We start from the raw sequence: 24,298 nt of genomic DNA, 5'->3' as shown, positions 1-24,298 counted from the left end.
AGGCCTCCAGCAGCAATACACTAGTCATGTATTGTCTGATACTTCTGTTCCGGCAAAGAGCTGTAATATCTCAGTAATTGGATTTTCTTGACAGAGCCTCATAACACCCCGGTTTTGGCTGTGATGGGTGCAATTGTGAGCCTTTTAAAGACAGGAGAGAGGGAGGGAGGGAAAGAAAGTGTGAGAGAGAGAGGAGAAAGGAGAGGAGAAAATGAGAGAGAGAGACGGAGTGAGTGGAGGGAGTGAGAAAAAGATGAAGGAAAGAAAATCATATCATCTAGCCTCGTGTTGTTTGCCTACCGGTCGGGGTGACCGCCTGGGGTGACTGTCAGATGTTTTACCTCTCTCTCTCTCTCTTCTCATGCGTTAATAAGAGACAATGGCATCTGCGTCAGACCTTCAGCTACATCACACCTACAAAATGGGAACACACGTACTGCGACTGGAGCGACTGAATGCTCAACTTATCTAGACGATCTCATAGGAGTAAAAGAGGGGGACGGCGAGAGAGAACGAGAGCAAAACAAGAGACACAAAGGAGACAAGCTCGCCATTTGTAAAAGGTCTGAAGATCCCTGTGTCGTCAGAATTCAAATCTACCACAGTAGGTTACAGTCGATAACTAAGGAGGAAAAGTCGACTCCATGTAAGACAATTGAAATCCACTCAAGTTCAAAGTGTAAATTGCAGAGTACATCCTTCACAGCTTTTAAAATGTTATGTCATGTTGAAATTGCAACAGCCCAAAAATGCTTTACCACATTACAGAACCCCCCCAAGAGTATGGGTATGTCCCAAATGGTACCCTCTTCACTATATCTTTTATTCACCTAATTGTTCAGCGTTGCTATGGGACCAGACAAACTAGTTAACTAGCTAACTAGCTAGTTGGGGGCTACAGATGGTTTAGCTAACATTAGCTAGCTAGGTAGTTGGGAGGCACAGCTGGGCTAGATAACATTAGCTAGCTAGGTAGTTGGGAGGCACAGCTGGGATAGCTAACATTAGCTAGCTAGGAAGTTGGGGGCTACAGATGGGTTAGCTAACATTAGCTAGCTAGGTAGTTGGGAGGCACAGCGGGGATAGCTAACATTAGCTAACTAAGAAGTTGAGGGCTACAGATGGGTTAGCTAATGTTAGCTAGCTAAGAACTGTTTTTGCATACATGCATGCTACACAGTGCCTGTGGGAGAAGATTGGATAAGTTAAAATATCGTGAGCCAATTGTCGCTATTTTCATAAATGGAACAGATCAGCTATCCATCCAACATCGCAAATGGTAGCTAGCTGGCTACTTGTGTAAGTATTTAGAAAAACATGCATACAAATACATGGCTTTGGTTAGCACACAGGTCAGCTGCAACCTATGTAGCTAGCTAGCTAACATTTCCTCCATGAACGAAGCAAACTAGCTAGCTATATACCAACCTAGATAACAATAGAGAGTAGTGGCATTCTGCATATGGTTTTATATGATTTCTAGAGTCCAGCTTTACAACGCTCAAAGCGGAACTATCAGAAAGGCTTTTTTTTTTAAATACGAATTTATAAACATTTTGATTTGGTTTATACAGTAGCCAATAAAAGCCAAAAGCAAAGGGATAATGTCTAAACCAGAAATGAAGAAGAGAACCTATCCCCAGATCCCCAGCAAAAATCGATCGATAGATCACTCAGCCGGAAGCTAGAAGGGCACAGGTACTAGCTGTCCTACGCTCCGTCCCAAATGCAACCATACCCCCTACATAGTGTACTACCTATGTGTGAACTACCTAGACCTATTACAGTCCAGCCCTGACCAGAGAACTGACTGGTATTACAGTTGAGACACAGGCCTATTTACAGTCCAGCCCTGACCAGAGAACTGACTGGTGTTTCAATTCACTGGGATAGAAAATAATGAGGACAGGATAGGACTGCTCTCTCTCGTTACACTCACACACACAGTGATCTGGTTAGAGGTGGCATGTTAGGCAGGGAGATTACAGCCTGCTCGCCTCCCGGTCCAGTCCTGACCAACCCACCGCCATACAATTACCGGAGAACCAGCAGGACACAGACTTTTAGCAGCAGAGTACAAAGGACAGGGTTTTACACATGTCACAACTATTGCAAAGGACCTGTACAATTTCTTTTGTTATAATGTTTGAGCCACTCCGATAATATAAGAACGAGGCATACTGGCAATTTACTGGCATTTGCATAATTGAAGGAAATTACATTTGAAATCCACATTTGTCGCTCAGCTCCATGACAAAATGTGTGAATGGCAACAACCTCGCTTTAAAACTAACACGGTCCCTGTGACCTCGTGGCAAAATGTTGAGAACTGCATGAAAGAGGGCCTCCAAAACCATGCTTTCGGCCACCTCCACTACCCCCAGGGCAAATATAGCTCGTCTATTCACTTACCCCTGTCTCTCACAGTCCACCAGGATCCTCACCAGAATTCCTGTCACAGCCACTAGGATGGGATAGTGGTCAACGCTCTCTAGGCCTGGACACCAGGAACACAGAGAAAGACATTGTTCAGGTCTCCAGGTACAAAGAATTGCAAAAGCGTCATATAAATTTGAAATATTACATTTTCTTTATTTCTTTATTTGATTTAAGATGATTATCTACTTCCCCAGAGTCAAATTAACTTGTGGGATACAAAGTGTAAGTCTCTGCGTCTAGTATGAACGAAGATAGAAAGGTAGTTTTGTGAGACAAAGCTAACTAGCATGCTAGCTGTTCTCAGACTTACAGTCATTGTGCTCAGTTAGCAATTGCGCTAACGCTAGTTAGCAACTTCCTTGACACTGCACGCTGAGACATGGTTTCCATGAGTTTCTGACTCTGGGAAAGTAGATAACGGGTTCCATTGGAGACAGAATTTACACAAAGAGAGGGGCCATGAGACAGTACTGAAAGTGATTTTTTTGTGGAGGGGGGAAATCAGTCAGATGGCAAGGGGTTTGATATTCCAGATCAGTGTGATTCTACCCATAAAAACACACGAATAAAACAGATTATTGGAGTCAGGGGTAAAGCGGGTGACTCAGGATAACATTTGGAACTGAGAGCAGAAAGTGTATCTGCCCAAACAAGCAATTGTCTCCAGCCCCTCGAGGACCGTAGTGCCCATCTGTAAAGTACCAGACACACACGCACACAAAAAAAAATCCTAGAAGAAGACCCTCCACACATCAGTTAGCACACAATGAACACAGTGGCTGTGAATAACGCATCACACAGCTCCATGTTGTCATTTCTGATGAATGGCTCTGCTGGGTTGGATCCAACCGTCATTTCCTGCAGCTAAAGTGAATGATCTGATTTTTCACACGTCAGAGTGTAAGTAGTAACCGTAGCCCAGGGAAAATACCCGCTAACAGAAGTGTGTGATGTTAATATAGCTCAGGCCAGGAGAACAATCGAGGTCATCTCAGAATCTTTCGGACTGTGTGTGACGTGTTGTGACAGTACATCTGTCTGCATCAGATTGACCAGTTGGTACAGTATATCTGTCTGCATCAGATTGACCAGTGGGTACAGTATATCTGTCTGCATTATATTGACCAGTGGGTACAGTATATCTGTCTGCATTATATTGACCAGTGGGTATAGTATGTCTGTCTGCATCAGATTGACCAGTGGGTATAGTATGTCTGTCTGCATTATATTGACCAGTGGGTACAGTATGTCTGTCTGCATTATATTGACCAGTGGGTACAGTATATCTGTCTGCATTATATTGACCAGTGGGTACAGTATATCTGTCTGCATCAGATTGACCAGTGGGTACAGTATGTCTGTCTGCATTATATTGACCAGTGGGTACAGTATGTCTGTCTGCATCAGATTGACCAGTGGGTACAGTATGTCTGTCTGCATCAGATTGACCAGTGGGTACAGTACGTCTGTCTGCATCTGTAGTGGTATAACACTGCAGGGGTAGTAGCAGTTACAGATTTTAGAATGTCAATAGCAGACTTGGTGAAAGAGTGGTGTAATCTCTGTACTTATACTATTACTTGTTTAATACTGCAATACTACTAGAAGTATACAATAATATTGGCCGTACGAGAAATTACTGGAGGAGAGTGAGCACTACCTGGGAGACGAAGGTTGACCACACGGTCGAAGAGGTTCCTCTCTGCGGTCACTCTGTTTAACACCTGGTTCAGAAGCTGGAGAGAGAAACAGGGAGAGAGAGAGAGAGAAACAGGGAGAGAGAGAGAGAGAGAGAGAGAGAGAGAGAGAGAGAGAGAGAGAGAGAGAGAGAGAGAGGAAGGAATGGGGGAGAGAGAGAGAGGAAGGAATGAGAGAGAGAGAGAGAGAGGAAGGAATGAGGGAGAGAGAGAGGAAGGAATGAGGGAGGGAGAGAGAGAGAGAGAGAGGAAGGAATGAGGGAGGAGAGAGAGAGAGAGGAAGGAATGAGGGAGGGAGAGAGAGAGAGAGAGGAAGGAATGAGGGAGGGAGAGAGAGAGAGAGAGGAAGGAATGAGGGAGGGAGAGAGAGAGAGAGAGGAAGGAATGAGGGAGGGAGAGAGAGAGAGAGAGGAAGGAATGAGGGAGGGAGAGAGAGAGAGAGAGGAATGAGGGAGGGAGAGAGAGAGAGAGAGAGAAAGGAATGAGGGAGGAGAGAGAGAGAGAGGAAGGAATGAGGGAGGGAGAGAGAGAGGGAAGGAATGAGGGAGGGAGAGAGAGAGAGAAGGAATGAGGGAGGGAGAGAGAGAGAGGAAGGAATGAGGGAGGGAGAGAGAGAGAGGAAGGAATGAGGGAGGGAGAGAGAGAAAGGAATGAGGGAGGGAGAGAGAGAGAGGAAGGAATGAGGGAGAGAGAGAGAGGAAGGAATGAGGGAGAGAGAGAGAGGAAGGAATGAGGGAGAGAGAGAGAGGAAGGAATATGAGGGAGAGAGAGAGAGAGAGAGAGAGGAAGGAATATGAGGGAGAGAGAGAGAGAGAGAGGAAGGAATGAGGGAGAGAGAGAGAGAAAGGAATGAGGGAGAGAGAGAGAGGAAGGAATGAGGGAGAGAGAGAGAGGAAGGAATGAGGGAGAGAGAGAGAGGAAGGAATGAGGGAGAGAGAGAGAGGAAGGAATGAGGGAGAGAGAGAGAGGAAGGAATGAGGGAGAGAGAGAGAAGGAATGAGGGAGAGAGAGAGAGGAAGGAATGAGGGAGAGAGAGAGAGGAAGGAATGAGGGAGAGAGAGAGAGGAAGGAATGAGGGAGAGAGAGAGAGAAGGAATGAGGGAGAGAGAGAGAGGAAGGAATGAGGGAGAGAGAGAGAGGAAGGAATGAGGGAGAGAGAGAGAGGAAGGAATGAGGGAGAGAGAGAGAGGAAGGAATGAGGGAGAGAGAGAGAGGAAGGAATGAGGGAGAGAGAGAGAGGAAGGAATGAGGGAGAGAGAGAGAGGAAGGAATGAGGGAGAGAGAGAGAGGAAGGAATGAGGGAGAGAGAGAGAGAGGAAGGAATGAGGGAGAGAGAGAGAGGAAGGAATGAGGGAGAGAGAGAGAGGAAGGAATGAGGGAGAGAGAGAGAGGACGGAATGAGGGAGAGAGAGAGAGGACGGAATGAGGGAGAGAGAGAGAGGACGGAATGAGGGAGAGAGAGAGAGGACGGAATGAGGGAGAGAGAGAGAGGACGGAATGAGGGAGAGAGAGAGAGGACGGAATGAGGGAGAGAGAGAGAGGAAGGAATGAGGGAGAGAGAGAGGAAGGAATGAGGGAGAGAGAGAGGAAGGAATGAGGGAGAGAGAGAGGAAGGAATGAGGGAGAGAGAGAGGAAGGAATGAGGGAGAGAGAGAGGAAGGAATGAGGGAGAGAGAGAGGAAGGAATGAGGGAGAGAGAGAGGAAGGAAAGCAAGACAGAGAAAAAGGGAGGGAGTTACAAACCATTCAATAGTTATTTTTCAATTAAAAGAAACAGACCAGAAAGTAAAAGCAGATCGTGTGTCTGTATTGTCTAGATCCATTTATCATTGTTTCCAATGCTCTGGTCGAGAATCTGTCCATCCTGCACCTGATGAATCGTTCAATCAGCTGGAATAAGAGCGTAGACCAGTGGACCAATAAGAGCGCGTTAGATTATCAGGACTGGGCGGGCACACTAAGTGGGTGAGGGAGGGGGGGAGGATGGAGAAACAATGGAGGGAGAACCTTAATCTGTCACTATCAACCAATTCACATGCTATATATGGGTTGGTAAATAGACCAGTACCTGGTAATACCAGGGTTGGTAAATAGACCAGTACATGGTAATACCAGGGTTGGTAAATAGACCAGTACATGGTAATACCAGGGTTGGTAAATAGACCAGTACATGGTAATACCAGGGTTGGTAAATAGACCAGTACCTGGTAATACCAGGGTTGGTAAATAGACCAGTACCTGGTAATACCAGGGTTGGTAAATAGACCAGTACCTGGTAATACCAGGGTTGGTAAATAGACCAGTACCTGGTAATACCAGGGTTGGTAAATAGAGCAGTACCTGGTAGTACCAGGGTTGGTAAATAGACTAGTACCTGGTAATACCAGGGTTGGTAAATAAACTAGGTATATGATGACATGGTTTTAAGAAAGCAAAATCATCCATTGAACTACAATTCGATTTTGAATTTTAGGAATTAACAAAAAAAGATCCCCAAAATAAAACATTGAATTAGGCCTTTACTACTATAGCCCAGACAAAGGCATTAACATACTCAGAAATGGCAACAAAAAAATACAACAAAAAAAGCTTTGAAGTGTCTCTCCTATATTTAGAAAATATAACAAATATAACAAAAAAAATACAAGGTATGTATACACACAGCAAAAAAAAACATACACTGTCAACTGCATTTATTTTCAGCAAACTTAACATGTGTAAATATTTGTATAAATGCAAGATTCAACAAAAGACATAAACTGAACAAGTTCCACAGACACGTGACCGACAGAAAATGAAAAATGTGTCACTGAACAAAGGGGGAGGGGTCAAAATCAAAAGTAGCAGTCACTATCTGGTGTGGCCACCAGCTGCATTAAGTACTGCAGTGCATCTCCTCCTCGTGGACTGCACCAGATTTGCCAGTTATTGCTGTGAGATGTTACCCCACTCTTCCACCAAGGCACTTGCAAGTTCCCGGACATTTCTGGGGGGAATGGCCCTAGCCCTCACCCTCCGATCCAACAGGTGGCCATGGCAGAACACTGACATTCCTGCCTTGCAGGAAATCACACACAGAACGAGCAGTATGGCTGGTGGCATTGTCATGCTGAAGGATCATGTCAGGATGAGCCTGCAGGAAGGGTACCACATGAGGGAGGAGGATGTCTTCCCTGTAACGCAAAGCATTGAGATTGCCTGCAATGACAACAAGCTCAGTCTGATGATGCTGTGACACACCGCCCCAGACCATGATGGACCCTCCACCTCGATCCCACTCCAGAGTACAGGCCTCGGTGTAACGCTCTTTCCTTCCACGATAAACGTGAATCTGACCATCACCCCTGGTGAGACAAAACCGTGACTCGTCAGTGAAGAGCACTTTTTGCCAGTCCTGTCTGGTCCAGCGAAGGTGGGTTTGTGCCCATAGGCGACATTGTTGTTGGTGATGTCTGATGAGGACCTGCCTTATAACAGGCCTATAAGCCCTCTGTCCAGCATCTCACATATTGGGGACAGTCTGACCACTGATGGAGGGATTGTGCGTTCCTGGTGTACCTCGAGCAGTTGCTGTTCCGACCCTGTACCTGTCCCACAGGTGTGATGTTCGGATGTACCAATCCTGTGCAGGTGTTGTTACACGTGGTCTGCCACTGAGAGGACGATCAGCTGCCCGTCCTGTCTCCCTGTAGTGCTGTCTTAGGCATCAAATAGTACGGACATTGCGATTTATTGCCCTGGCCACATCTGCAGTCCTCATGCCTCCTTGCAGCATGCCTATGGAACGTTCACGCAGATGAGCAGGGACCCTGGGCATCTTTCTTTTGGTGTTTTTCCAGAGTCAGTAGAAAGGCCTCTTTAGTGTCCTAGGTTTTCATAACTGTGACCTTAATTGCCTACCATCTGTAAGCTGTTAGTGTCTTAACGACCGTTCCACAGGTGCATGTTCATTAATTGTTTATGGTTCATTGAACAAGCATGGGAAACAGTGTTTAAAAAACCCTTTACAATGAAGATCTGTGAAGTTATTTGTGGTTTTACGAATTATTGTTGAAAGACAGGGTCCTGAAAAAAGGGATGTTTCTTATATTTGCTGTTTACACACACACACACACACACACACACACACACACACACACACACACACACACACACACACACACACACACGGTCAAAAGTTGTAGATACCTACTCATTCAAGGGTTTTTCTTTATTTTTACTATGTTCTACATTGTAGGATAATAGTGAATAGATTAAAACTATGAAATAACACATGGAATCATGTAGTAAACATCAGTGTTAAATAAATCAAAATATTGTATATTTTAGATTATTCAAAGTAGCCACCCTTTGCATGGATGACAGCTTTGCACTCTTGGCATTCTCTCAACCAGCTTCATGGGGTAGTCACCTGGAATGCATTTCAATTAACAGGAGTGCCCTGTTAAAAGTTCATTATTGGAATTTCTTTCCTTCTAAATGCGTTTGAGCCTTTATCAGTTGTGTTGTGACAAGGTAGGGTTGGTATACGGAATATAGCACTTTTTGGTAAAAGACCAAGTCCATATTATGGTAAGAACAGCTCAAATAAGCAAAGAGAAATGACAGTCCATCATTACTTTAAGACATGAAGGTTAGTCAATCTGGAACATTTCAAGAACATTCTTCAAAGTGCCGCTGCAAAAACCATCCAGCACTGTGACAAAACTGGCTCTAATGTGGACCGCCACAGGACTGGAAGACCCAGAGATGCCTCTGCTGGAGGATAAACTCATTAGAGTTACCAGCCTCAGAAATCGCAGCCCAAATAAATGCTGTGTGAATCAGGCCTTCATGGTCAAATTGCTGGAAAGAAATCACTACTAAAGAACATCAATAAGACGACGAGACTTGCTTGGGCCAAGAAACACAACCAATGGACATTAGACTGGTGGGAAAGCATTCCAGGTGAAGCTGGTTGAGAGAATGCCAAGAGTGTGCAAAGTGGTGAGAGGAAAAGGGTTTGAAGAACCTAAAATATATTTTGATTTGTTTAACAATTTTTTGGTTACTATACGATTTCATATGTGTTATTTTATAGTTGATGTCTTCCCTAGTATTCTACAATGTACATAAAATAAAGAATAACTCAAAGGGTTTTAACACTTTTGACTGGTAGGCACAAAACGACCTTTATACAGCTGTTTATGTATCTGGTTATAGTGCATTCAGAAAGTATTCAGACCCCTAGACTTTTTCCACATTTTGTTTAGTTACAGGCTTATTGTAAAATTGATGAGGAAAAACATTACATCTAATCAATCTAAAGACAACGCAGGAGTGGCTTCGGGACAAAACTCTGAATGTCCTTGAGTGGAGCAGCCAGAGCCCGGGACTTAAACCCGATCAAACATCTCTGGAGAGACCTGAAGATAGCTGTGCAGCAACGCTCCCCATCCAACCTGACAGAGCTTGAGAGGATCTGCAGAGAAGAATGGGAGAAACTCCCCAAAATACAGGTGTGCCAAGCTTGTAGCATCATACCCAAGAAGCCTTGAGGCTGTAATCGCTGCCAAAGGTGCTTCAACAAAGTACTGAGTAAAGGGTCTGAATACTTATGTAAATGTGATATGGGGTATTGTGTGAGTGGGGGGGAAAAAACAACAATTTAAATACATTTTTAGGTTAAGTCAAACAAACACTGCAACATCAGCAGATGTGGTGGATCCAATGAAACAAAAACATCTAACTTAAACTGATAGAACTGGGATATTTGTATTGTGTTTACTTCGATTGACGCACCAGTACGACAATCAACTCTAGGGAAGAAGATGGTAGAACAATTACAAGATTCTTTTTTTTAACCTTTATTTAACAAGGCAAGTCAGTTAAGAACAAATTCTTATTTTCAATGACAGCCTAGGAACAGTGGGTTAACTGCCTGTTCAGGGGCAGAACGACAAATTTGTACCTTGTCAGCTCGGGGGATTGGAACTTGCAACCTTTCGGTTACTAGTCCAATGCTCTAACCACTAGGCTACCCTGCCGCCCCTCCACTCTAACCACTAGGCCACCCTGCCGCCCCTCCACTCTAACCACTAGGCTACCCTGTCGCCCCAGATTGCTATAAGACTGTTTATGCATCGAATATATTTGATGAGTATTCTCTCATCTTTGTGAGTGTGACTGAGTTGGGCCTCTGGGGCTTGGGCGCTAGCAATTGATTTGCAATGGCTTGGTGATAAAAAAAACATACAGCCTGCATTCCATCGAATGAGTTGGTGTTTGTGACCCGAGATAGCCTGGAGGAGTAGAACATCTTTGTCTCTAATCATCTTTGAGTGTGCGAAACAACAGCCGGTGCACGTAACTCACAAGATGAACACAAGATAGCCTCCTGTGTGATGTCCCGAGCTGCAGGGGAGGGGTGGAACCAGCCATGACTAAGCATTTTTAGTGTCAGCTATATAAGGACCATGATTCCTCTGTAATGTTGGGCTCTCAACGACCGGTGGGGTGGTCGTTGACCAGCTTCATTATTGCAAAGAAATATATATAAAAATCGACTATAAATATTTATTGTTTCAAGAAATAAAGTCTCTCGCTTAATAAAGAATTCTCCACAACAGGGTTTTTTTTAAAGAAAAGTCCAACTGAAAAACGATCCTGTCTCCTTATTTCTCCGGGTTAGCAGAGTGTCTGCTAAGTTTGTTACATGGTAACTACAAAGTCATAAAAATAATCACAATATATTAAGCTGCTCCTGGGTAAGTACATTGTAAATACATGTCAATCCCTTGTAACATTGTAGTTTCATAGTTGGTTGTTAGATTACTTTACAACATAAACAATGAAACTAAAAAGGTTATTCTTAAATGTCATCCTGTCTCCTAATTTCTCCTCGTTAGCCTATTGTCCACAAAGTTTATTACATTACGGGTGTACCCTATTAGGTAGGTAACTATTACGGGTGTACCCTAATAGGTAGGTAACTATTACGGGTGTACCCTAATAGGTAGGTAACTATTACGGGTGTACCCTAATAGGTAGGTAACTATTACGGGTGTACCCTAATAGGTAGGTAACTATTACGGGTGTACCCTAATAGGTAGGTAACTATTACGGGTGTACCCTAATAGGTAGGTAACTATTACGGGTGTACCCTAATAGGTAGGTAACTATTACGGGTGTACCTAATAGGTAGGTAACTATTACGGGTGTACCCTAATAGGTAGGTAACTATTACGGGTGTACCCTAATAGGTAGGTAACTATTACGGGTGTACCCTAATAGGTAGGTAACTATTACGGGTGTACCCTAATAGGTAGGTAACTATTACGGGTGTACCTAATAGGTAGGTAACTATTACGGGTGTACCCTAATAGGTAGGTAACTATTACGGGTGTACCCTAATAGGTAGGTAACTATTACGGGTGTACCCTAATAGGTAGGTAACTATTACGGGTGTACCCTAATAGGTAGGTAACTATTACGGGTGTACCCTAATAGGTAGGTAACTATTACGGGTGTACCCTAATAGGTAGGTAACTATAACGGGTGTACCCTAATAGGTAGGTAACTATAACGGGTGTACCCTAATAGGTAGGTAACTATAACGGGTGTACCCTAATAGGTAGGTAACTATAACGGGTGTACCCTAATAGGTAGGTAACTATAACGGGTGTACCCTAATAGGTAGGTAACTATAACGGGTGTACCTAATAGGTAGGTAACTATAACGGGTGTACCCTAATAGGTAGGTAACTATAACGGGTGTACCCTAATAGGTAGGTAACTATAACGGGTGTACCCTAATAGGTAGGTAACTATAACGGGTGTACCCTAATAGGTAGGTAATTATAAAGGTTATACCCTAATAGGTAGGTAACTAACAGGGGTACCCTAATAGGTAGGTCATTATAACGGGTGTACCCTAATAAGTAGGTAATTTAAGTCGCTCTGGATAAGAGCGTCTGCTAAATGACTTAAATGTAATGTAAATGTAAATGTAATTATAAAGGTTATACCCTAATAGGTAATTATAACGATTATACTCTAATAGGTAGGTCATTATAACGGGTGTACCCTAATAGGTAGGTAATTATAACAAGGGTACCCTATAATAGGTAGGTAACTATAACGGGTGTACCCTAATAGGTAGGTAACTATAACGGGTGTACCCTAATAGGTAGGTAACTATAACGGGTGTACCCTAATAGGTAGGTAACTATAACGGGTGTACCCTAATAGGTAGGTAACTATAACAGGTGTACCCTAATAGGTAGGTAACTATAACGGGTGTACCCTAATAGGTAGGTCACGATAACGGGTGTACCCTAATAGGTAGGTAACTATAACGGGTGTACCCTAATAGGTAGGTAATTATAACGGGTGTACCCTAATAGGTAGGTCATTATAACGGTTATACTCTAATAGGTAGGTAACTATAACGGGTGTACCCTAATAGGTAGGTAACTATAACGGGTGTACCCTAATAGGTAGGTCATGATAACGGGTGTACCCTAATAGGTAGGTCATTATAACGGGTGTACCCTAATAGGTAGGTAATTATAACGGGTGTACCCTACTGGGTTTCACTTTACATTAAGTTGCTTGCTCCTGGGTATTTACATGATAAAGTTTATCCTATGAAACAAAATTGTTCTTATATTACACTTGATTCGGTATAGCCTTTGAGCCAGGTCATAGCATGGAGAAAAAAAAACGAATTGAAAATGAGTTGAAGTTAATATTAGTCATTTTAAAAATATAAATATATATATTATTATTATTATTATTATATATATAATATATAAATATATATATTTCACCTTTATTTAACTAGGAAAGTCGGTTAAGAACAATGACGACCTACCCCGGCCAAACCCGGCCCAATTCCCCGCCGCACCGTGGGACTCCCAATCACGGCCGGTATTGAAACAGCCTGGAATCAAACCAGAGTGTCTGTAGTGACGCCTCTAGCACTGAGATGCAGAGCCTTAAACCGCTGCTCCACTCAGGAGACCGTTATTGACCAGGGTGTGCATATCAACTGTTGTTACCTGGTCACTCCAATACCTTGACTTTGTTGTCCTTAAGCCATTAAGGGCGGCAGCGTAGCCTAGTGGTTAGAGGGTTGGACTAGTAACCGGAAGGTTGTGAGTTCAAACCCCCGAGCTGACAATCTGTCGTTCTGCCCCTGAACAGGCAGTTAAGCCACTGTTCCCAGGCCGTCATTGAAAATAAGAATATGTTCTTAAATGACTTGCCTGGTTAAATAAAGGTAAAATTTAAATTTTGCCACAACTTTGGAAGTATGCTTGGGGTCATTGTCCATTTGGAAGAACCATTTGCGACCAAGCTTTAACTTCCTGACTGATGTCTTGAGTTGTTGCTTCAATATATCCACATAATTGTCTGTCCTCATGATGCCATTTATTTTGTGAAGTGCACCAGTCCCTCCTGCAGCAAAACACCCCCACAACATGATGCTGCCACCCCGTGCTTCACGGTTAGGATGGTGTTCTTCAGCTTGCAAGCTTCCCCCTTTTTCCTCCAAATATAATAATGGTCATTATGGCCAGACAGTTCTATTTTTGTTTCATCAGACAAGAGGACATTTCTCCAAAAAGTACGAACTTTGTCCCCATGCAGTTACAACCCGTAGTCTGGCTTTTTATAGCGGTTTTGGAGCAGTGACTTCTTCCTTGCAGAGCGGTCTTTCAGGTTATGTCGATATAGGACTTGTTTAACTGTGGATATAGATACTTTTGTACCTGTTTCCTCCAGCATCTTCACAAGGTCCTTTGCTGTTGTTCTGGGATTGATTCGCACTTTTCGCACCAAAGTACGTTCATCTCTAGGAGACAGAACGAGTCTCCTTCCTGAGCGGTATGACGGCTGCGTGGTCCCATGGTGTTTATACTTGCCTACTATTGTTTGTACAGATGAACATGGTACATTCAAGCATTTGGAAATTGCTCCCAAGGATGAACCAGACTTGTGGAGGTCTACAAAAAAAAAAAATCTGAGGTCTTGGCTGATTTCTTTTGATTTTCCCATGATGTCAAGCAAAGAGGCACTGAGTTTGAAGGTAGGCATTGAAATAGATCTACAGGTACACCTCCAATTGACTCGAATGGTGTCAATTAGTCTATCAAAACCTTCTAAAGCCATGACATAATTACCTGGAATTTTCCAAGCTGTTTAAAGGCACAGTCAACTTAGTGTATGTAAACTTCAGACCCACTGGAATTGTGATACAGTGAATTATAAGTTAAATAATCTGTCTGTAAACAATTGTTGGAAAAATTACTTGTGTCAATGCACAAAGTAGATGTCCTAACCAACTTGCCAAAACTATAGTCTGTTAAACAAGTAATTTGAAGAGTGGTTGGAAAAATGAGTTCTAAATGACCCCAAATTAAAGGTGTATGTCAACTTCAGACATCAACATTACACAGAACAAGCTCATATGTTGGTTTAAGTTATTAATATGGTTAAAATGTGTCATTTCAAAACAGTTACATAGTGGAACTACAAAATAGGAATAACCTTCAGTAAGTGAATGTGTAATAGCAGATTCCACAACAACCCTAATGCCTTGAGACAGACAGTAAAATCGATGTAATTACTCATTTAACAGGTATTACTGTGTAACTTCATATAAAGTGTAACTTCTTTTTTTCTCTTATTGTTAGTATCTCACTTCTCTTCAGAAACAGTGGCTTAGGTCATTCATGCTAATGAAGCTCATCTTAAATCAGAGAGAACAGTCTGTTCCAGGGGTTAGTTTCGATTAGCTGCTGATTACAACCTAGCTGGAGAGAGTTTTCACATTAGACTTGCACATGGGAACACACATACACACACTCCTTGTATTGCAGAGAGCACGAGACAGAGAGCACGAGACAGAGAGCACGAGACAGAGAGCACGAGACAGAGAGCACGAGACAGAGAGCACGAGACAGAGAGCACGAGACAGAGAGCACGAGACAGAGAGCACGAGACAGAGAGCACGAGACAGAGAGCACGAGACAGAGAGCACGAGACAGAGAGCACGAGACAGAGAGCACGAGACAGAGAGCACATGCTGTTCCAGGCATTAGTTTCAATTAGCTGCTGATTACAACCTAGATGGAGAGAGAGACTGTTCACTTGGGACTTGCACACACACACACACACGAACACACACACACACGAACACGAACACACACGAACACACACACACACACACACACACACACGGAACACACACACACCGGAACACACACACACACCGGAACACACACACCGGAACACACACACCTTGTATTGCATGAAGACATCATGGCATTGAAGGAGAGAGGCGATGATGATGATGATGAGTGATGATGAAAAGACAGCAGCACATTTCAAAAGTTCTTCTGAAAACTTTCATTAATTCAACACGCTTAACCGTCAATGTTCATTAGAGAACAGAACGGGTGTCTGTTGATGATCTGCTCTCCTGTGTGGCGTGTGTGTGGTGTATGGTGTGCTAGGTGACCCTCTGCTGGCTAGGTGACCCTCTGCTGGCTAGGTGACCCTCTGCTGGCTAGGTGACCCTCTGCTGGCTAGGTGACCCTCTGCTGGCTAGGTGACCCTCTGCTGGCTAGGTGACCCTCTGCTGGCTAGGTGACCCTCTGCTGGCTAGGTGACCCTCTGCTGGCTAGGTGACCCTCTGCTGGCTAGGTGACCCTCTGCTGGCTAGGTGACCCTCTGCTGGCTAGGTGACCCTCTGCTGGCTAGGTGACCCTCTGCTGGCTAGGTGACCCTCTGCTGGCTAGGTGACCCTCTGCTGGCTAGGTGACCCTCTGCTGGCTAGGTGACCCTCTGCTGGCTAGGTGACCCTCTGCTGGCTAGGTGACCCTCTGCTGGCTAGGTGACCCTCTGCTGGCTAGGTGACCCTCTGCTGGCTAGGTGACCCTCTGCTGGCTAGGTGACCCTCTGCTGGCTAGGTGACCCTCTGCTGGCTAGGTGACCCTCTGCTGGCTAGGTGACCCTCTGCTGGCTAGGTGACCCTCTGCTGGCTAGGTGACCCTCTGCTGGCTAGGTGACCCTCTGCTGGCTAGGTGACCCTCTGCTGGCTAGGTGACCCTCTGCTGGCTAGGTGACCCTCTGCTGGCTAGGTGACCCTCTGCTGGCTAGGTGACCCTCTGCTGGCTAGGTGACCCTCTGCTGGCTAGGTGACCCTCTGCTGGCTAGGTGACCCTCTGCTGGCTAGGTGACCCTCTGCTGGCTAGGTGACCCTCTGCTGGCTAGGTGACCCTCTGCTGGCTAGGTGACCCTCTGCTGGCTAGGTGACCCTCTGCTGGCTAGGTAACCCTAGGTACTGCTCTTAGCCCATAGAAACACATTGAATAACAGATAGTCCTTACTGCTATTAGCCCATAGAAACACATTGAATAACAGATTCACTACATAGAACAGATAAGGACCACCCCCCCCAAAAAAAAAAAACACAAAAAAATCTACAGGAAGTTTGTTCTGAAGTGTCTGTTCTATATCTAAGAGATAAAAGAAAGATCAGGAAATATTTGATTGTTTTTTTAATGTATTTAACTCCTTGTTGTTTGGCACTAAACTACCTCCAGATATACTTGCATTTATTTTTTTCCTCATGTGCGTTGTTGGTACGACACTCACCTTTCCACAGAGGGGTCGTATTAACGTATGGCTCAAACCGTACAGACGATTTAGTGAGATGTCTCGTGGTCTAACACACCACACCACTCTCGCTCAGCCACTTTTCAACGCAGACGTGCGATAGACGGATGCGGTGGATTGAGACTTGGGATTGGCAAAATAAACATATATCCGGCTTAAACTGACAGATTTTGATGGGGATTCTTGTATTATGCTAATTTGATCTTCACGGGGCCGTGGATATGGACAATAGGGGGAGGGGTAATGAATTCAGCAAGGCCCACTCTACTTCCTAAGTGTATTGCAAAAATCACTGAAGACTTATATCTCTAACCTTAAGCATCAGCTGTCAGAGCAGCTTACTGATCACTGTCCCTGTACACAGCCCATCTGTAAACAGCCCACCCAACTACCTCATCCCCCATATTATTACTTACCCTCTTGCTCTTTTGCACCCCAGTATCTCTACTTGCACATTCATCTTCTGCACATCTATCACTCCAGTGTCAATGCTAAATTGTAATTATTTAACCTCTATGGCCTATTTACTGCCTAACCTCCCTACTCTTCTACATCTTCACACATTGTACACAGATTTTTCTATTGTGTTATTGACTGTACGTTTGTTTATGTGTAACTTGTGTTGTTGTTTTTGTCGCACTGCTTTGCTTTATCTTGGTCCAGGTCACAGTTGTAAATGAGAACGTGTTCTCAACTGGCCTACCTGGTTAAATAAAGGTGTTCTCAACTGGCCTACCTGGTTAAATAAAGGTGTTCTCAACTGGCCTACCTGGTTAAATAAAGGTGTTCTCAACTGGCCTACCTGGTTAAATAAAGGTGTTCTCAACTGGCCTACCTGGTTAAATAAAGGTGTTCTCAACTGACCTACCTGGTTAAATAAAGGTGTTCTCAACTTGCCTACCTGGTTAAATAAAGGTGTTCTCAACTGGCCTACCTGGTTAAATAAAGGTGTTCTCAACTAGCCTACCTGGTTAAATAAAGGTGTTCTCAACTAGCCTACCTGGTTAAATAAAGGTGTTCTCAACTGACCTACCTGGTTAAATAAAGGTGTTCTCAACTTGCCTACCTGGTTAAATAAAGGTGTTCTCAACTGGCCTACCTGGTTAAATAAAGGTGTTCTCAACTAGCCTACCTGGTTAAATAAAGGTGTTCTCAACTAGCCTACCTGGTTAAATAAAGGTGTTCTCAACTAGCCTACCTGGTTAAATAAAGGTGTTCTCAACTGACCTACCTGGTTAAATAAAGGTGTTCTCAACTTGCCTACCTGGTTAAATAAAGGTGTTCTCAACTGGCCTACCTGGTTAAATAAAGGTGTTCTCAACTAGCCTACCTGGTTAAATAAAGGTGTTCTCAACTAGCCTACCTGGTTAAATAAAGGTGTTCTCAACTGACCTACCTGGTTAAATAAAGGTGTTCTCAACTGGCCTACCTGGTTAAATAAAGGTGTTCTCAACTGGCCTCACTGGTTAAATAAAGGTGTTCTCAACTAGCCTACCTGGTTAAATAAAGGTGTTCTCAACTAGCCTACCTGGTTAAATAAAGGTGTTCTCAACTGACCTACCTGGTTAAATAAAGGTGTTCTCAACTTGCCTACCTGGTTAAATAAAGGTGTTCTCAACTGGCCTACCTGGTTAAATAAAGGTGTTCTCAACTGGCCTACCTGGTTAAATAAAGGTGTTCTCAACTAGCCTACCTGGTTAAATAAAGGTGTTCTCAACTAGCCTACCTGGTTAAATAAAGGTGTTCTCAACTGGCCTACCTGGTTAAATAAAGGTGTTCTCAACTAGCCTACCTGGTTAAATAAAGGTGTTCTCAACTAGCCTACCTGGTTAAATAACGGTGTTCTCAACTAGCCTACCTGGTTAAATAACGGTGTTCTCAACTAGCCTACCTGGTTAAATAAAGGTGTTCTCAACTAGCCTACCTGGTTAAATAAAGGTGTTCTCAACTAGCCTACCTGGTTAAATAAAATAAAAATAAATAAAAAATAAAATCACTGCCTTCTGTGTTCGGGACCACAGAATAATGATGACTTCATAACATTCTCTTTCCATGTCATTTCACTCCAGTAAGTTTTTTTAAATTTAACCTTTATTTAACCAGGCAAGTCAGTTAAGAACAAATTCTTATTTTCAATGACGGCCTAGGAACAGTGGGTTAACTGGCCTAGGAACAGTGGGTTAACTGGCCTAGGAACAGTGGGTTAACTGGCCTAGGAACAGTGGGTTAACTGGCCTAGGAACAGTGGGTTAACTGGCCTAGGAACAGTGGGTTAACTGGCCTAGGAACAGTGGGTTAACTGGTCTAGGAACAGTGGGTTAACTGGTCTAGGAACAGTGGGTTAACTGGCCTAGGAACAGTGGGTTAACTGGCCTAGGAACAGTGGGTTAACTGGTCTAGGAACGGTGGGGTTAACTGGTCTAGGAACAGGGGGTTAACTGCCTGTTCAGGGGCAGAACGACAGATTTGTACCTTGTCAGCTCGGGGATTTGAACTTGCAACCTTCCGGTTACTAGTCCAACGCTCTAACCTCAGATGTACATTCAGCCGGTAGAGACAAAGGCCTTTTGTGAAGTAATACGGGTTAGAGGGTAGGAAGCGTTTCTGGATGTGGTCTTGGTCAGCATTTCTACACTCTTCCTGTTCAAACCGTTTAAATATTTACCCGATGAGCTGCGGCGACAACGTCCTCTTATGACATCACAATACCCCCAAAACAAAACAAGTTAATCAACAAATCATTCAATCAACCAACTAATTAAATCCTGTGCCGTCTCACCTGAGCCAATCGTCTGAGCAGCAGTTCAGCGGAGGGGCGTGTCCAGTCGAGGAAGATCTGCGGGACCAGGGTGACCGTCATCTCTAGGACCCGCAGAAGGCTGACGGAAAGGTCGAAACACGTAGCGCACACCTTCAGCTGCCTTGTGTCCACAAAGTTACGCTCAGGACGTTCAGCTGCCTGCTGGATCTGGAGGGGAGATTAAATAAGGTACTTTACAGCAGGCTTTCTAAAACCAAAGATCATATGAAGCAGCTTCTCTCCCCCTCTTACTACCCTAACACATTAAATTGTCTGTTATTACTATCTAGCTATTTGATTATCTATTTTAGGACACTTCGGGAGTAGATGAAAACATGTACACTTATATGAAAACAGCAAGGAAGATCGCAAGGTATTATAATTGTGTGTGTGTGTGTGTGTGTGTGTGTGTGTGTGTGTGTGTGTGTGTGTGTGTGTGTGTGTGTGTGTGTGTGTGTGTGTGTGTGTGTGTGTGTGTGTGTGTGTGTGTGTGTGTGTGTGTGTGTGTGTGTGTGTGTGTGTGTGTACAAAATAATATATATGCATTGCTTTCAAATGCGATTTTTGCCACGATCCCTTTAATAAATGTGTACGACGAGGCCCGCAGGACAGGGAAAGACACGCACAGTGCCTTTTGAAAGTATTCACACGTTGTGTTACAGCCTGAATTTAAAATGGATACATTTAAAAAATATATATATATTAATAGCCTACACACAACACCATCATGTCAAAGTGGAACGACGCATATTAAACATATTCCAAAACATGCTTCCTGTTTGCAACAAGGCACTAAAGTAATACTGAATACTAAGTCCAATTCAACACATTACTGAGTACCACTCTCTATATTTTCAAGCATTGTGGTGCCTGCATCAGGTTATGGGTATGTTTGTAAACCTTAAGTACTGGGGAGTTTTTCAGGATAAGAATAGAAACTTAATGGAGTTAAGCACTGGCAAAATCCTAGAGGAAAACCTGGTTCAGTCTGCGTTATACCAGACACTGGGAGCTACGCACGGCCTGTCGGCAACAAACTTCAAACACTGTATATACTATCAACTAGGGTCCTGCCCAAGCTTGCTCTAGCAAACTTGCAACATTGTATAAAATATTCTGGTAGGCTACTACTGGTGACGCATGTAACGGGGAATTGATAGAACCTAACAATCAAGGGAAACAATTCACACAATTACAGTTATTAAACAATGAACGTGCGAACAAATTGCCGGGAGACACTTGCATTGTGCATTTTTAGAGAGACTGTCCTTCTTGGACTGTGTCCTTCACGCCGGCCTCCACTATGGATTAGTTCACCGAGGCGATCAGTTCACCGAGGCAATCAGTTCACCGAGGCAATCAGTTCACCGAGGCAATCAGTTCACCGAGGCAATCAGTTCACCGAGGCAATCAGTTCACCGAGGCAATCAGTTCACCGAGGCAATCAGTTCACCGAGGCAATCAGTTCACCGTTCAGGCAATCAGTTCACCAATCAGTTCACCGAGGCAATCAGAGGCAATCAGTTCACAATCAGTTCAGGCAATCAGTTCACCGAGGCAATCAGTTCACCGAGGCAATCAGTTCACCGAGGCAATCAGTTCACCGAGGCAATCAGTTCACCGAGGCAATCAGTTCACCGAGGCAATCAGTTCACCGAGGCAATCAGTTCACCGAGGCAATCAGTTCACCGAGGCAATCAGTTCACCGAGGCAATCAGTTCACCGAGGCAATCAGTTCACCGAGGCAATCAGTTCACCGGCAATCAGTTCACCGCAATCAGTTCACCAATCAGTTCAGGCAATCAGTTCACCGAGGCAATCAGTTCACCGAGGCAATCAGTTCACCGAGGCAATCAGTTCACCGAGGCAATCAGTTCACCGAGGCAATCAGTTCACCGAGGCAATCAGTTCACCGAGGCAATCAGTTCACCGAGGCAATCAGTTCACCGAGGCAATCAGTTCACCGAGGCGATTAGGTCACCGAGGCGATTAGGTCACCGAGGCGATTAGGTCACCGAGGCGGGCTCAAATCACACAGGTGTCTCGTTTGCCATTAAAAGAAATATATATATTTGACCAAAAAAATAAAAATAATAAGTTGGTTGACCAAAAGCCTATCGACCAAACAATCGACTTATTATAATTGGGGTCAGCCCTAACAGGAAGCGATGTCGATTTCTATGCTCACCTCCTGGATCATGCCTATAAACTCTGAAAAGGCCCAGTTGAGCTGGTTGAGAACAGAATTGAGGAAGGAGGCGGCCATGTCTTTATCCAGAGAGAGCAGCTCCGCCATGTGTCTCTGCAGCAGGAGGGACGGGCACGGCTCTGTAACAACCAATCAGAGAGGAGAATACTGTCACACAACCAATTAGAGGAGAGAATACTGCATGTTTCACACCAGGGCTACGTTCAGTTGGGCCAAAGACCTTTTGGTACGGAACACCATGGCAAAACGTTTTGAAACTTACAGAAATAAAAAAAATGAGTGTTTAAAAGTCTTCTGTTTTAATTAGTTTTATTCACAAGTCCCCAGCTGCAGATTATACAGCCCCAAGTAACTCATAGCATGACGCTGTGCAGAGTGGGGGTTGATATGACAGTATACAGAATAGATTGATCAAAGACACACATCCCCCTCTGCATGATACTAATGACATACTAACCATTACAGATTTCACATCATAACACGTTCTATTCAGATTGGATAAAGAGATGCACTGGACCACAATGACTGAGGCAGGACGTGCCCGAGGCAGGACGTGCCCGAGGCAGGACGTGCCCGAGGCAGGACGTGCCCGAGGCAGGACGTGCCCGAGGCAGGACGTGCCCGAGGCAGGACGTGCCCGAGGCAGGACGTGCCCGAGGCTGAGGCAGGACGTGCCAGAGGCTGAGGCAGGACGTGCCAGAGGCTGAGGCAGGACGTGCCAGAGGCTGAGGCAGGACGTGCCAGAGGCTGAGGCAGGACGTGCCAGAGGCTGAGGCAGGACGTGCCAGAGGCTGAGGCAGGACGTGCCAGAGGCTGAGGCAGGACGTGCCAGAGGCTGAGGCAGGACGTGCCAGAGGCTGAGGCAGGACGTGCCAGAGGCTGAGGCAGGACGTGCCAGAGGCTGAGGCAGGACGTGCCAGAGGCTGAGGCAGGACGTGCCAGAGGCTGAGGCAGGACGTGCCAGAGGCTGTGGGTGAAACCTGAATTACCAGGCGACAAAGCCAAAGTAACATGCTTGCCAGATGTCCGGTGGTACAAGTAGGAAAGTAAACAAATACCATTTGTATCTCGGGCTATGCCCTGTTGCCTCCCAACAGCTCTGTTTCCCAGAAGCAGTTTTTTGAGACAACATCCATTCAGCCATCTCCTCGTCCACACAGTACTAGAGCCATCATCAATTACTACAGCCATCTCCTCGTCCACACAGTACTAGAGCTATCATCAATTACTACAGCCATCTCCTCGCCCACACAGTACTAGAGCCATCATCAATTACAACAGCCATCTCCTCGTCCACACAGTACTAGAGCTATCATCAATTACTACAGCCATCTCCTCATCCACACAGTACTAGAGCTATCATCAATTACTACAGCCATCTCCTCATCCACACAGTACTAGAGCCATCATCAATTACTTCAGCCATCTCCTCGTCCACACAGTACAAAAACTATCATCAATTACTACAGCCATCTCCTCATCCACACAGTACCAGAGCTATCATCAATTACTACAGCCATCTCCTCGTCCACACAGTACTAGAGCTATCATCAATTACTACAGCCATCTCCTCATCCACACAGTACTAGAGCTATCATCAATTACTTCAGCCATCTCCAGGGTATTGTGATCAGAGGATGAAAGAAAGAGGGACCTCGCATCCCCCTCTGTCCCTGTACTGTGGAGGACCTCTCATCCCGTACTGCGGAGGACCTCTCATCCCGTACTGCGGAGGACCTCTCATCCCGTACTGCGGAGGACCTCTCATCCCGTACTGCGGAGGACCTCTCATCCCGTACTGCGGAGGACCTCTCATCCCGTACTGCGGAGGACCTCTCATCCCGTACTGCGGAGGACCTCTCATCCCGTACTGCGGAGGACCTCTCATCCCGTACTGCGGAGGACCTCTCATCCCGTACTGCGGAGGACCTCTCATCCCGTACTGCGGAGGACCTCTCATCCCGTACTGCGGAGGACCTCTCATCCCGTACTGCGGAGGACCTCTCATCCCGTACTGCGGAGGACCTCTCATCCCGTACTGCGGAGGACCTCTCATCCCGTACTGCGGAGGACCTCTCATCCCGTACTGCGGAGGACCTCTCATCCCGTACTGCGGAGGACCTCTCATCCCGTACTGCGGAGGACCTCTCATCCCGTACTGCGGAGGACCTCTCATCCCGTACTGCGGAGGACCTCTCATCCCGTACTGTGGAGGACCTCTCATCCCGTACTGTGGAGGACCTCTCATCCCGTACTGTGGAGGACCTCTCATCCCGTACTGTGGAGGACCTCTCATCCCGTACTGTGGAGGACCTCTCATCCCGTATCACAGAGGAGGACCTCTCATCCCGTACTGTGGAGGACCTTCTCATCCCTTCAAGGACAAGGTATTCTCATCCCGTAAGGACCTCTCATCCCGTACTGTGGAGGACCTCTCATCCCGTACTGTGGAGGACCTCTCATCCCGTACTGTGGAGGATAGGCTGT

General features: G+C 45.1%; 1 protein-coding gene across 4 annotated transcripts in view; it reads right to left on the bottom strand.

Moving 5' to 3' along the window:
* Nucleotides 1-24,298, bottom strand: part of LOC124025296 (E3 ubiquitin-protein ligase RNF123) — a 236,401-nt gene that overhangs the window by 126,270 nt on the left and 85,833 nt on the right. For all 4 annotated transcript variants that reach the window (XM_046338860.1, XM_046338863.1, XM_046338861.1 and 1 more), the window contains 4 exons: nt 21,791-21,930; nt 19,582-19,770; nt 4,100-4,175; nt 2,413-2,497 (listed from right to left, as the gene is read on the bottom strand). In XM_046338860.1, coding sequence (XP_046194816.1) covers nt 2,413-2,497; nt 4,100-4,175; nt 19,582-19,770; nt 21,791-21,930 — 490 coding nt within the window. The remainder of the gene's footprint in view (nt 1-2,412; nt 2,498-4,099; nt 4,176-19,581; nt 19,771-21,790; nt 21,931-24,298) is intronic.

This window comes from Oncorhynchus gorbuscha, linkage group LG03 (genome assembly GCF_021184085.1).
Source record: "Oncorhynchus gorbuscha isolate QuinsamMale2020 ecotype Even-year linkage group LG03, OgorEven_v1.0, whole genome shotgun sequence".
Taxonomy (NCBI): domain Eukaryota; kingdom Metazoa; phylum Chordata; class Actinopteri; order Salmoniformes; family Salmonidae; genus Oncorhynchus; species Oncorhynchus gorbuscha.
The sequence above is the reverse complement of the archived record's forward strand: the minus strand, read 5'-3'. Positions and strand labels throughout refer to the sequence as shown.